At 40.5% G+C, this 12,917-nt stretch overlaps 1 protein-coding gene across 1 annotated transcript; it reads right to left on the bottom strand.

Moving 5' to 3' along the window:
• Window positions 1-2,465: 2,465 nt before the first annotated feature.
• Window positions 2,466-3,548, bottom strand: LOC131816374 (olfactory receptor 3A1). The gene has a single exon (XM_059149056.1). The coding sequence runs from the start codon at window positions 3,534-3,536 to the stop codon at window positions 2,589-2,591; it is 948 nt and encodes a 315-aa protein (XP_059005039.1). The 5' UTR covers window positions 3,537-3,548; the 3' UTR covers window positions 2,466-2,588.
• Window positions 3,549-12,917: the final 9,369 nt, after the last annotated feature.

The following is a 12,917-nucleotide window of genomic DNA, read 5'->3' on the forward strand; positions in this document are numbered from 1 at the left end:
TGGCAGGCACGACTCAAAAAGCAGAGAGTGAGTTGATAAGTTGGATGGTTAGAAACAAATTCTGAAGACATTTTAGAGATGCAAGTAGATAAAATACCCAGCAGTCCCTTTCACTCTTTTTGCCATCTGGTAGGCCTCCTTAATATTCTAGGAGCACTTTATGTTCAGAAAAATAGAAAGTGAGTCCCTGAATAATTTTTAGCACTTTCAGTTAAACTTAAAATTTTTAAAGATTTATTTATTTATTTGACAGAGAGAGAGAGAGAGCTCACAAGTAGGCAGAGAGGCAGGCAGAGAGAGAGGGGGAAGCAAGCTCCCTGCTGAACCGAGAGCCTGATTTGGGGCTTGATCCCAGGACCCTGGAATCATGACCTGAGCCGAAGGCAGAGGCTTAACCCACTGAGCCACCCAGGCACCCCCAATTTTTTTTTTTTTTAATCCTCCGTGGAGAGGATAGGCTACAATGATGATGTCAGGGTTGTATAAATGGGTTATTTCTGGACATACAGAACAAGAAGCTGCCCTGTACAGAAGCCCACATCTTTCATCCCTGACTCACTGATTTTTTTTTTTTTAAAGATTCCATTCATTTGACAGAGAGAGATCACAAGCAGGCAGACAGGCAGGCAGAGAGAGAGAGAGAGGGAAGCAGGCTCCCCGCTGAGCAGAAAGCCCGATGAGGGACTCGATCCCAGGACCCCGAGACCACGACCTGAGCTGAAGGAAGTGGCTTAACCCACTGAGCCACTCAGGCACCTCCTGATTCACTTATTTTATTGTCCCTTTCCTTCCTCTTACCTTTTAACTGTCTCAAGACATCTTATTTATCCTATTTCTCTCTCTTTCTCATATCCACTCTCTCTGTACCCCACTGGGTCCTCTCCAGTGCCTTGATCCTTTCTTCTCAGCCCATTTGCTTGCAATTCTCTCCTATTTCTCCCCAGTTCCCATCTTTCTTCTTCATTTCCCCACAAACTCTCCACCTCCATTCTTGTTCTGCTTCCCTCCCTCATGTCCTTTCTCTTCATCTTCATCTTACCTGATCCTTTCAATCCTTTCAATGTATGAAAACTCATAGAGAAGCCATGCCACGGGGGCAGCTCAAGGGATGTTTTAGAGAAACAAATCAGGAAACATCGTGGCGCAGCAGAGATGCCCAGAATGGGCAATTCTTCTCAAAGAGAGGCTAGAAGGTAAATACAGCCAAATACAAACTGAACAAAAGCCTGGGGAGCACCATGCAACATGAGAGAATATTCTAGACTGTTCTCCTACTGAGAAAGGAAATTTTAGGGGAGATATCACCATATCTTTATTTACAGATATGGATTATCTCAGCTGGAAGGTTTGGGGACTGAAAGTGAGGAGTTAGAGAAGAAGTTCATATTGAGTAGTTTGGCAGTTTTTCATGTTTAAATAATATTTACAGGGACACCTGGGAGGCTCAGTTGGTTAAGCAGCTGCCTTTGCCTCCAGTCATGATCCCAGCGTCCTGGGATCGAGTCCCACATGGGGGTCCTTGCTCGGCAGGGAGCCTGCTTCTCCCTCTGCCTCTGCCTGCCATTCTGTCAACCTGTGCTTGCTCTCTCCCCCTCTCTCTCTCTGATAAATAAATAAAATCTTTAAAAATAAATAAATAATAAATAAATAAATAATATTTACATTACAAAAGATGATCTTTTCAAAAGATTTGAAGTACATCAGGAAAGTTAGATGGGGGAACATTCATTTTATAAGATTTATTGTATGTATTAACTGAGTTTTAAAAATTTGCACACAGGGATGATGTTCTTTGGAGTTACCGGACAACACATAACAACTAATATGACTTCTCCTCTGTTCCCTTTGTATCCCATATTACCTTTGTATGATTGGAAAAGATAGAGGTGGGTGGTGTTGTTGTTTTTGCTGTTGTTTTGCTTTGTAGGAACCTGATGGGAAAAATAAAATGATTCTGATCTCTAGGTCCATTTTATTTAAAGATTTTATTTATTTGACAGAGAGAGATCACAAGCAGGCAGAAAGGCAAACAGAGAGAGAGAGAGGAGGAAGCAGGCTCCCCGCTGAGCAGAGAGCCCGATGAGGGACTCAATCCCAGAACCCTGAGATCATGACATGAGCTGAAGGCAGAGGCTTAACCCACTGAGCCACCCAGGCACCCCAAGGCCCATGTTTTATAACCAGACCACCCCTACCTGAAATTGAGGGAATCATATGACCTACTAGTGGGAGGGGTGGGGGAGATTTTTATTGGATATTTTTGGGAGCCCAGACTATAACCTTCCTGTGGGATATGAACCTGTAATAGTCAAAGCTCTGAGGTTCCACTTCTACACAGAAAAGGTAGCATGTGGCAACTGAAGTTGTAATTTGTCAGAGGGGCTGCCCTTAGCAGAGCTTAATACACCTACTGTCTATAACTGGGGCATGGCCTCAGTTAACTATTATACCTAACAAAAAAACCTCATGTTTTGCTGGAAGGCAGAAGCAATTAAGGACCATTTGTCTTAGTTACTGGCTTTAGAGTATTTCTCTTTCAGTTCAGAAAAAGAAAATAAGGGAGTGACGTTCCAGAACTCAAGACCTTGTCAAGCTAGTGATGGCGTCCCCTTGAGCACCCGCCAGAGGGCACCCTGTACATCAGGATTCCTGAGGCTGTAGATGATTGGATTCAGCATAGGGTTGATAACAGTATTGAAGACCCCAACTCCTTTATCCTTGTCCGAAAGCTTGGCTGAACCCAGTCGCATGTAATTAAATATACCTGAACCATAGAATATGGCAACCACAGTGAGATGAGAGCCACATGTGGAGAAGGCTTTCTTCCTGCCCTCAGTAGAGCGGATTCGTAGGACTGCAGCTGCCACATGGGCATAGGAGGTGATGATGAGAGCCAAGGGGGTACCTGCCATTATGAAACCCACAGCAAAGAGCAGCAGCTCATTGAGTTGGGTGCTAGAGCAGGAGAGCTGAAAGAGCTGTGGGAGGTCACAATAGAAGTGATTGATCACATTGGGACCACAGAAGTTGAGTGTGGCTATGGCTACTGTGTGGGTCAGTGCATTGGTGAAGGCTAAAGCCCAGGACACCGCTACCAATATTCTCTGGACTGTCTGGCTCATTCTGGTGCTGTAGGTTAGGGGCTGGCAGATGGCCAGGAATCGGTCATAGGCCATGGCTGTCAGCAGGAAGCAGTCTACCCCAACCAAGAGATGGAAAAAGAAAAGTTGTATGAGGCAGGCTCCATAGGGAATTGTATGTTTGTTGGACAGGAGACGAGACAACATCGAGGGAACAGTGACGGTGATGCACCCAACATCCAGCACTGATAGGTTGCCTAGGAAGAAGTACATGGGGGTGTGGAGTTTAGGCTCTATGAAGATGGCAGCCAGGATGCTGAGGTTGCCTCCAACTGTGACCAGGTAGGCAAAGAAGAAGACTACAAAGACAACTGGTCGTAGCCCTGGTGTCTCCACCAAGCCCAGCAGGATGAATTCAGTAATGGCTGTTCTATTGGCCCTAAATTTTGACTGCATTAGTTCCTGTAAAGAAACATCCAAGGAGAAGAAGCATCATTCCTCTCAATATATTGATTCAAAACAAACAAACAAATGAAAAACAAACAAACAAAAAACCCAGACTCTGTAGGGCAGCAAAATTTGCCATCCCAAATGGCATGTAGATTATTTTAGGCTGATTACTTTTAAAAAACAGAAGTGTCAGGAAGAACCTTTGCCTTCCCCCCATATAACTTAAAGAATTTAGATAGATGACTTGCTTGAAGAAGGGAGCTATTACCATTGATACAGTATCACTATGTATGATAGACAGGGAGCATTATAGTGGCTTTCAGTCCACCATAGGATTAATTTGATGAATAAAGTAAGGCTGTAAAAGCTCTCAATATAATTATTCAGGAAGTAAAGCTAATTGGTATATATGCCTTTCCCAAATGCCCATGAAACATTCATCCCCCAAACAAAGAGCATGTTTGGACACCAGGGTGGCTCAGTGAGTTAAGCATCTGACTCTTGATTTCAGCTCAGGTCATGATTTCAAGGTCGTGAGATTGAATCCCTTGTTGGGCTCTGCATTCAGCAAGGAATCTGCTGGAGACTCTCTCTTCCTTTCCCTTTGCCCCTTCCCCTTCTTGTGCTTTCTATCTCTCAAATAAATAAATGCAATTTTTAAAAAGAGCATGTATAAACCTGAAATTCAGAAAATTCCAAAAGAATAAAGAATACAGGTAATAATACTTAACTGCAATCCAATTTAAGGAAAAAAGATTTTTTAAAAAATAAATCCCAATGTTGTAAATAATCTGTAAGAAACAGTTGGATCAGAGGGAATCAAAACTAAAACTAAAAAACGTCAGAGAGAGGTGAAAAGGGGATAGTGAAACCAGCACACACTAGAACATGTGGATTATCTCTAAATCAGTGTTCATAAGCAAAATTATAGCCCTAAGAAAATACAATAAAAATAAAAAATAAAGAAAGTGATTAAATATCAGACCAAGACATTAGAAAAAGAAATATAGAGGCGCCTGGGTGCTCAGTGGGTTAAGCCACTACCTTTGGCTCAGGTCATGATCCCAGGGTCCTGGGATGGAGCCCCGCATTGGGCTCTCTGCTCAGCAGGGAGCCTGCTTCCTCCTCTCTCTTTGCCTGCCTCTCTGCCTGTTTGTGATCTCTCTGTCAAATAAATAAATAAAAATCTTAAAAGAAAAGAAAAGAAAAGAAAAATAACTATGAGAAATGGGGAGAGGCTGGTTATGAAGTACAAAATTTCAACCATAAAAGCAATAAGAATGTGAGGATCTAAAGTATAATGCAATAACTGTAGTTTACTGTACACTGTACTATATAACTGAAATTTTCTAAGAGAGTAGAACTTCCATGTTTCACACACAAAAGAAAAGGTAAATATGTGAAGTGATGGATGTGTTCACTTGATTGTGGGACCCCTTTCACAATGTGAACATATATGAAACCATCGTGTTGTATACTTCAAATATAATCTTATTTGTCAGTTATACCTCAATAAGTTTGAAAAAATATAAAATAAGATTTTTTTTAAGATTATTTATTTATTTGTCAGAGAGAGAAAGAGAGAGAGCGAGCGTGCACAAAGGCAGGCAGAGTGGCAGGTAATAGAGGCAGAGGGAGAAGAAGGCTTCCTGCCAAGCAAGGAGTTCAATGAGGGGCTCAATCCCAAGATCATAACCTGAGCCAAAGGTAGACACTTAGCTGACTGAGGCACGCAGACATCCCAAAATGTCATGAACTTTTAAAAGAAGAGAAATGAAATGTCCATTACTAATGTAATACGTATTTAGCATATGATATAAGTGGCATGAATGGGAAAATATACTATTAGATAAGTGCTGTAAGGGCAGTAGTATAGCTATCTGGGAAAAATTTAAGTTGTACAAATACCTTATATATTTTGCAAAAATAAATTCTAAACAAATCAAAAATTTAGAAGGAAAAATTAAACTGGGAAGTTTTAGGGGGAAATGGAAGAACTTTAATAGTGCAAGGATGATTCAAAATAGAGAAAAAAAATTTTTAAATAACCAAAATTAATGATTCTGTTAAAATTCAAAAATTCTGGCAAATTAGCTATGCTGGACCTGCATTTCCCCAAATCTCATTCTCTGCAGGTTAGGTTTGGCTATAAGAGAAATTTGTAGGATAGTTGTAAGACAGAAATGAAAGTTTAAAAAAGGCAGTTTGACATTGTATTTCAAAAGGACAAATGTGTTTTCTTTTTACTTGGAAATCCACTTCTGAGAATTTATCCAACAGATATATGGTCGCATATAAAAGGTGAAATATGCATGAGGTCATTTGTTGAAGCATGGTTTGTAAGAGCAAATGATTGCTAATAACCTGTGTTCACCACAAAAGGGTTGAGTAAATTAATTTGGTATAGCCTTACAAAGGAATACTATGCAGCTGTAGGGAACAGTTCTGTCTGTGCTGACTCAAAAGATATCAAAGCCATATTATTAAATATAAATCACAACTGGTAGAAGGAATATAGCATTCTTTGGTTTGCTTTAAAAAGAAGGGAAAGAGTACACATACAGTTGCACACACATATGATAAAATCTTCTAGATATGGAGTGATTAGGTCATGAGAATAAAAGACACAGTATAAGGAATATAGTCAGGGATACCGTAGTAGCAATGCAATGGGACAGATGGTAGCTTTACTTTTTTTTTTAATATTTTATTTTTTTTTTTACTTTTTTTTTCAAGAAAATTTTTTTAAAGATTTTATTCATTTATTTGAGAGAGAATGAGTGAGAGAGAGCATGGGAGAGGAGAAGGTCAGAGGGAGAAGCAGACTCCCCAAGACGCTGGGAGCCCAATGCGGGACTTGATTCTGGAAGTCCAGGATCATGACCTGATCCGAAGGCAGTCACTCAATCAACTGAGCCACCCAGGCGCCCAAGGTTTTATATATTTATTTGAGAGAGAGAGACAGCACAAGCAGAGGGAGTGGCAGGCAGAGGGAGAAGCAGGCTCCCCACTGAGCAAGGGCAGCAATGTGGAACTCGATCCAAGAATCCTGGGACCATGACCTAAGCCAAAGGCAGACACTTAACCAACTGAGCCACCCAGGCCTCCCTGTAGCTACATTTCTGCTAAACATAGCATAATGTATAAACTTGTTAAATCCCTGAGTTGTACATCTGAAACTAATTTAACATTGTGTATCAACTATACTCAAATTAAAAATAATAAGAAAATGTAAGTCTATTTAAATAATCAGATAGACGGTCATCTGGGCAAGAACAAGCAAGAAGAAGAAGGATGAATACAAACAATTAAGAATTAGGAATGGATATTGGGGTGCTTGGGTAATGCAGTTGTTTAAGCATCCAGCTGTTGGTTTTTGCTCAGATCATAATCTTGGGGTTATGAGATCGATCCCTGCTTTGGACTTTGTGCTCAGTGCAGCCTGCTTAAGTTTCTCTTTCCCTTTTCCTCTGTTTCTCCCCCTTGCAAGCTCTCACTCTCTCAAATAAATAAATAAATCTTAAAAAAAGAATTAGAAAGAATGATAGCCAGAGGTACACAAAGAAAAAATTAAATTTTAAGAGAATACTCCCAATATTGTTTAAATGGAAATTTTCAATAAAATAGATATAATTGTAGGAAAATATAAATTAAAATACATTCTAGAACAGTCTCAATATCCAAGTAAACCAGAAACAGGGAACAAAGTCAAGAAAATTATCAAAGAAATAATTACCCTAGTAGCAATCTCTAGCCTCATAAAACTATTGAGAGAAGTTTAATTTAACTTCAATAAATAGATTATTCTCATGCTATGTAAACTTCCTGCAGCACCAGAAAGAAATTTAAGCTTCCTGGTGTCTTTGTAAAACAATTGTAGTTGACAATGTTACATAAGTTTCAGATGTACAACATAGTGATTGGACAAGTATATATATTATGCTGTGCTCACCGGAAGGAAGTGTAGCTCCCATCTGTCACCACACAATGCTATACAATACCATTGACTATATTTTCTGTATCTTTCATCCCTGTGACTTACTCATTCCATAATTGGAAGCCTGTACACCCCACTCCCCTTTACCATCTTTTTTGTTTAGATTTATTTATTTATTTATTTGACAGAGAGAGAGAGATCACAAGTAGACGGGGAGGCAGGGAGAGAGAGAGAGGGAAGCAGGCTCCCTGCTGAGCAGAGAACCTGATGCGGGACTTGATCCCAGGACCCTGAGATCATGACCTGAGCCGAAGGCAGCGGCTTAACCCACTGAGCCACTAAGGCACCCCCCCCCCCTTTACCATTTTGTCCATTCTCCCAACCCCTGTTCTCTCTGGCAACCACCAATTTGTTCTCTGTATTTATGGGCTCTTTGTTTTGTCTTGATTTTTAGATTCTACATGTACATAAAATCATATGGTATTTGTCTAACTTGCTTTATTTAACATCATACTCTCTAGGTCCTATAGACTTTTTATGAAGTTAGCATACATTTGATACTAAAAATATCACATTTTTGGAAGAAATATATGAAATATCACTAGAGAGTAACTTTGGTTGTGACTAGAGATGCAAAATGCCAAATATAACTGTAGGGAATTTTAAATATCAGAATATTTTAAAAAATCTATCATGATTGAGAGACCTCATAAAAAATTGAAGAAGGTTTAATATAAGTAATTGTATGTACATAATATATCACATCAAGTGCCTAAAAGGTACTTTTTACAGATTACAATCCATTCTTGATTTAAAAGAAAAAACATCTATGTGTAGCCATCTAGGAATAGAGGGATATTGCAGGATCATTTCCAAACAAACAGGAGTAAGAGAGGGATCCCCACTCTTAATGTTTTTTATCATTGTCCTATGAAACTAACATCAAGAAATAGAAAAATCAAGTTCATGTATTGAAAAGGAAGACAAAGCAAGTTTTTTGATTGTCCATTAAAAAAATGAAGAATTATTAGAAAAAAGTAGCAAAATAAAAATCAGATATACAAAAATCTATGCGTTCCTATATACCATCAATATATATTGATGGGAAACATAATGCAAAAAAACTAATTAAAAACCGAAATTCTTATGATATGTTAAGTGACTCAAGCAGGATGCAAAACTGCACAATATGGTATTATTTCAATATCAACACAAATATACACACTCATACTCTTACACTCTCACACACAGAAATAAGACTGGAAAGAAATACCAAACTTTATTAGTGGTTCGAATAATAAAATGGTTTTTATCATCTTTCTTCCACTTGTCTCTACCTTCTGGTTTGTCTACAATGAATACAGATTATTTTTATAATATTTGATGACGTATCATCTCCTGGGAATGCTCATGAAATTCTTACAAGGTCCCCATCACCATGAACTAACTGCACAGAAGACAAACAAAAATCCTTTTCCCTGTGATATATACAGTTCAGGTTGTCCCAATATCTTTGATACTGACAAGATTTCCTCAGGGCATTCCCTGACAACAATTGCAGCTAACAGGAGTTAGGGGAACTTCCCTGGGTGAGGCACTATGCACAGTTCTAAGTGCTTTCTATTGTATTTCTATTTCTGTAGTCCTTTATTCCTCCCAACCCTCACTATGGGATGGATATCTTTTATAATCCAAATTTTATAGAAAGAATATGAGTCACATAAAGTTGTAGAGGCAGGATTTTAACTCAGATCACAAGCAGACAGAGAGGCAGGCAGAGAGAGAGGCGGAAGCAGGCTCCCTGCCAAGCAAAGAGCCCAATGTGGGGCTTGATCCCAGGACCCTGAGACCATGACCTGAGCCAAAGGCAGAGGCTTAACCCACCGAGCCACCTTCAATCTCTGGTGATAGTCCTAGCTCTTCCACTCACCTGATATGTCATCCTGAGCACGTCTCTTATTTTTGCTTTTGAGACTTTGGTTGCTGCACCTATAAAACCAGGAGGTTTGACTTGCTCAGTAACAAGTAAATTCCCTTCCATTTTACACAAAAGCAGAGGAATGACCATGAGAACACTTACCTGTAACCACACGTAAGCCAGTGAGATTGCATGGGAAGGGATGTTGGGGGCGGGCAGTGAGAATCTGCACAAGCTTGGTCAGCTATTCCAGGGGGTCAAAGGAGTTATATATATATATGGAAATTAGATTTTTAGAAAAGAGGTGGAGATCATCTCTGTCATGGGACTTCACCACAGGGCAATCCTCTTGTGTCCTTAAAATTGCCCAAGAGCAGGGAGGAGGAGGTGGGAGAGCTAATTAAATAATACAAGTCCTAATAAATAGAGCAGAAGTAAAACAGTGGTGCCCCATACCTCCGAGGTGATTTAGAATTTCTCCAAATCTTTATCTCCATCCCCCATATTGATCTGTAAGGATAAATGGGGTAGTTATCCTAATAACTCCATTTAACAGAAGGGGACATAAGAGGGATCTTTGCTTTCCCAAGGTCATTCCATGGAGTCAGCACTGAATCTGAGTCCCCAGCCTAGGTCTTGATCTCCCAGATGTCTGGTCCAAACAGGATTTGGGGGCAGAAACAAGCTGACTCTCCTAAACTGGGGATGAGGAGGAAACCTGCCTTGGATCTGGGGATGAGGAAGAAACCCAAGAGAAGAGGCAAAAACTGGAGATGCCCTTTCCAACTTGAAATTTTTTTTTTAAGATTTTATTTATTTATTTGACAGAGATCACAAGCAGGCAGAGAGGCAGGCGGCGGTGGGGGGGGAGGGGGGAGCAGGCTCCTCGCTGACCAGAGAGCCTGATGCGGGGCTCGACCCCAGACCCTAAGATCACAACCTGAACCGAAGGCAGAGGCCCAACCCACTGAACCACCCAGGCACCCCCCAACTTGAAATTCTTAATGAATCCCCAGGAACAAAATACTTTCCCCACTAGGGCCTTGTTAGTGAGGACCACAGGCACTGTGTCTTGGGAGTCCCAAAATAATCCTGAGAGAGTTGGTTGAAGCACTGTGCTGTGCTGGGAGGGGCAAGGAGAACCTCTGGGAAGTTGTCCCCACCATGATTATCTGGGCCAGGCCCTTAGAAAATAAGAATTTAGTGATAGAGATGATAAGAGAGTAAATCAGAGAGGTTGTATAGTGTAACACTTGTACTCTTATGTCTTCCTCATTAATAATTCACCTAAGCCCGTGTGATAGCATACTCTCCAGGGAAGCCTCCTGGACCTTCTAGATGGATACACCTGCTCTTCCAGCTATTAGTAACTATGAAACCCTTTGAACCCCAGTTTCCTTATTTGTGGAATGAGAGAAATATCCTTTTGAAAGGTTATTGGGTGGATTAAATGAAATAACACATGTAGAGTTCCTAGTAGAAGACGACCAATGTTATTAATGACAATAATTGATAAGATGTACATGACCCCACACTGTAAGAATTATATGTACCAAACCCCAATCAACCCTTACAACAATTCTGTGAAGTAGGTATCTTTACTATTCCCATTTTAGAGATAAATGTCTGAGGTTCAGAATGACTCAGTAATTTGCCTACTTAAGGGTTTTGAGGAGTTGGGGTTCAAACTTTGTCTGGTTCCAGGGTATATGATATCAACAATTATGCTATGTGATTGACTCTTCCACCCCTGTCCAATTAATCCCTGTCCTCCAAACAATATACTTGTTCATGCCATTGCTTGCGACCAATATTGCTTCTAATATGCTATGGACTATGCTCCAGGATGAGCCTAAGGCATACTACTCTCTGTAATAGCAGCCTCTTACCACCCAATAGCTTAGTCCATAGCACTGAGATTGACTTCCAGCTGCTGCCTCCAGCATAACCATCTTGCTCTCCAAATATCTGCTTATTTTCACTGCAAAGAATTATGACCTTGACTCAGTGCACTTGTGCCTCAGGTCCTGAGTCAGAGTTCTCACCCAGCATCACCAGGATCAAACTGTTGCTGCACGTTGCCACATAGGCCCAAGCCACCATTGCCCCTTGTTATTCCTGGGCTAGCCACTGCAACATTTCCCTTCCCTCTCTGAGCCTGAGTCACTGTGAGCCCCAGAAACCCAAACCCTAGTTCTATGGGAGAGCTGCATATGTTCATATGTCAGGCCTCAGCACTATCACCACAACAAGTGCACTTGATCCCAGGACCCTGACCCTGTGGCCACCATGACTGCCAGCCCACCAGACCTGGTGCCAAGAGGGATCCACTCAGTTTCAGCTTACCCCCATGGGCAAATCGGAGAGCAGGAAAATGCCAGTAGGCATTACCACCAAGGACCCCAATAACATTTGGGCCACTAAGGACTCCTATGGTCTTTGCCAATGTTGAACTAAAAAGCATTTGCATAACAAATGAAGCCATTAATAAATTGAAAAGGCAACCTATGACATTGGAGAAAATATTTGCAAGCCTTATAATTGATAAGGGGTTAATATAAAAAATATATAAAGAACTCATTCAACACAATAAGTAAAACAAATAACCCAATTTTAAAAATGGGCAAAGGATCTGAGACATCCAAATGGGCAAGAGGAAACTTGAAAATGTACTCAACATGACCAATCATCAGCACATTAAAACTATCATGAGCCATTACCTCACACCTGTCAGGATGGCCATTATCAAAAAGGAAAAAGATAGTAAGTGTTCATGAGATGTGGAGAAAAAACAAACCTTGTGTTCCCTTTGTGGCAGGGTAAATTGGTAGAGTCACTAATGGAAAACAGTATGGGATTTCCTCTAAATATTAAAAATAGAACTACTGTATGATCCAGCAATCCAACTTCTGGCTATAGACATGAAGTAAATGAAATTACTATCTGAAAAGAATATCTGTACTTCCAAGTTCACTGTAGTGTTATTCACAGTCGCCAAGATATGGAAATGACTTAATATCCTTTGACAGAGGAGTACATAAAGAAAATATGATATATAGATAGATATTGATATACATGCACACACACACACACACACATAGTGCTAAAAAATACACAAATGGAACTTCTGACACTTCTTACAATGAAGATGGAGTTTGATAGCATTATGCTAAGTGAAATAAGCCAGAAAGAGAAAGACAAATTTAGTATGGTATCACATTTACATGAAATTTTTTTTTTGAAGATTTTATTTATTTATTTGACAGACAGAGATCACAAATAGACAGAGAGGCAGGTGGGGTGGGGGGCAGGTAGGAAGCAGGCTCTCCGCTGAGCAGAGATGTGGGGCTTGATCCCAGGACCCTGGGATCATGACCTGAGCTGAAGGCAGAGGCTTTAACCCACTGAGCCACCCAGGCACCCCTACATGAAATCTTAAAAGCAGAAAAAGTAAGCTTCATAGATACAGAGAATAGAATGGTGGTTGGTAGGGACTGGCAAGTAGGCAGGGCAACATGGGGAGAGTAGAACA

Source organism: Mustela lutreola, chromosome 15, assembly GCF_030435805.1.
Source record: "Mustela lutreola isolate mMusLut2 chromosome 15, mMusLut2.pri, whole genome shotgun sequence".
Lineage (NCBI taxonomy): Eukaryota > Metazoa > Chordata > Mammalia > Carnivora > Mustelidae > Mustela > Mustela lutreola.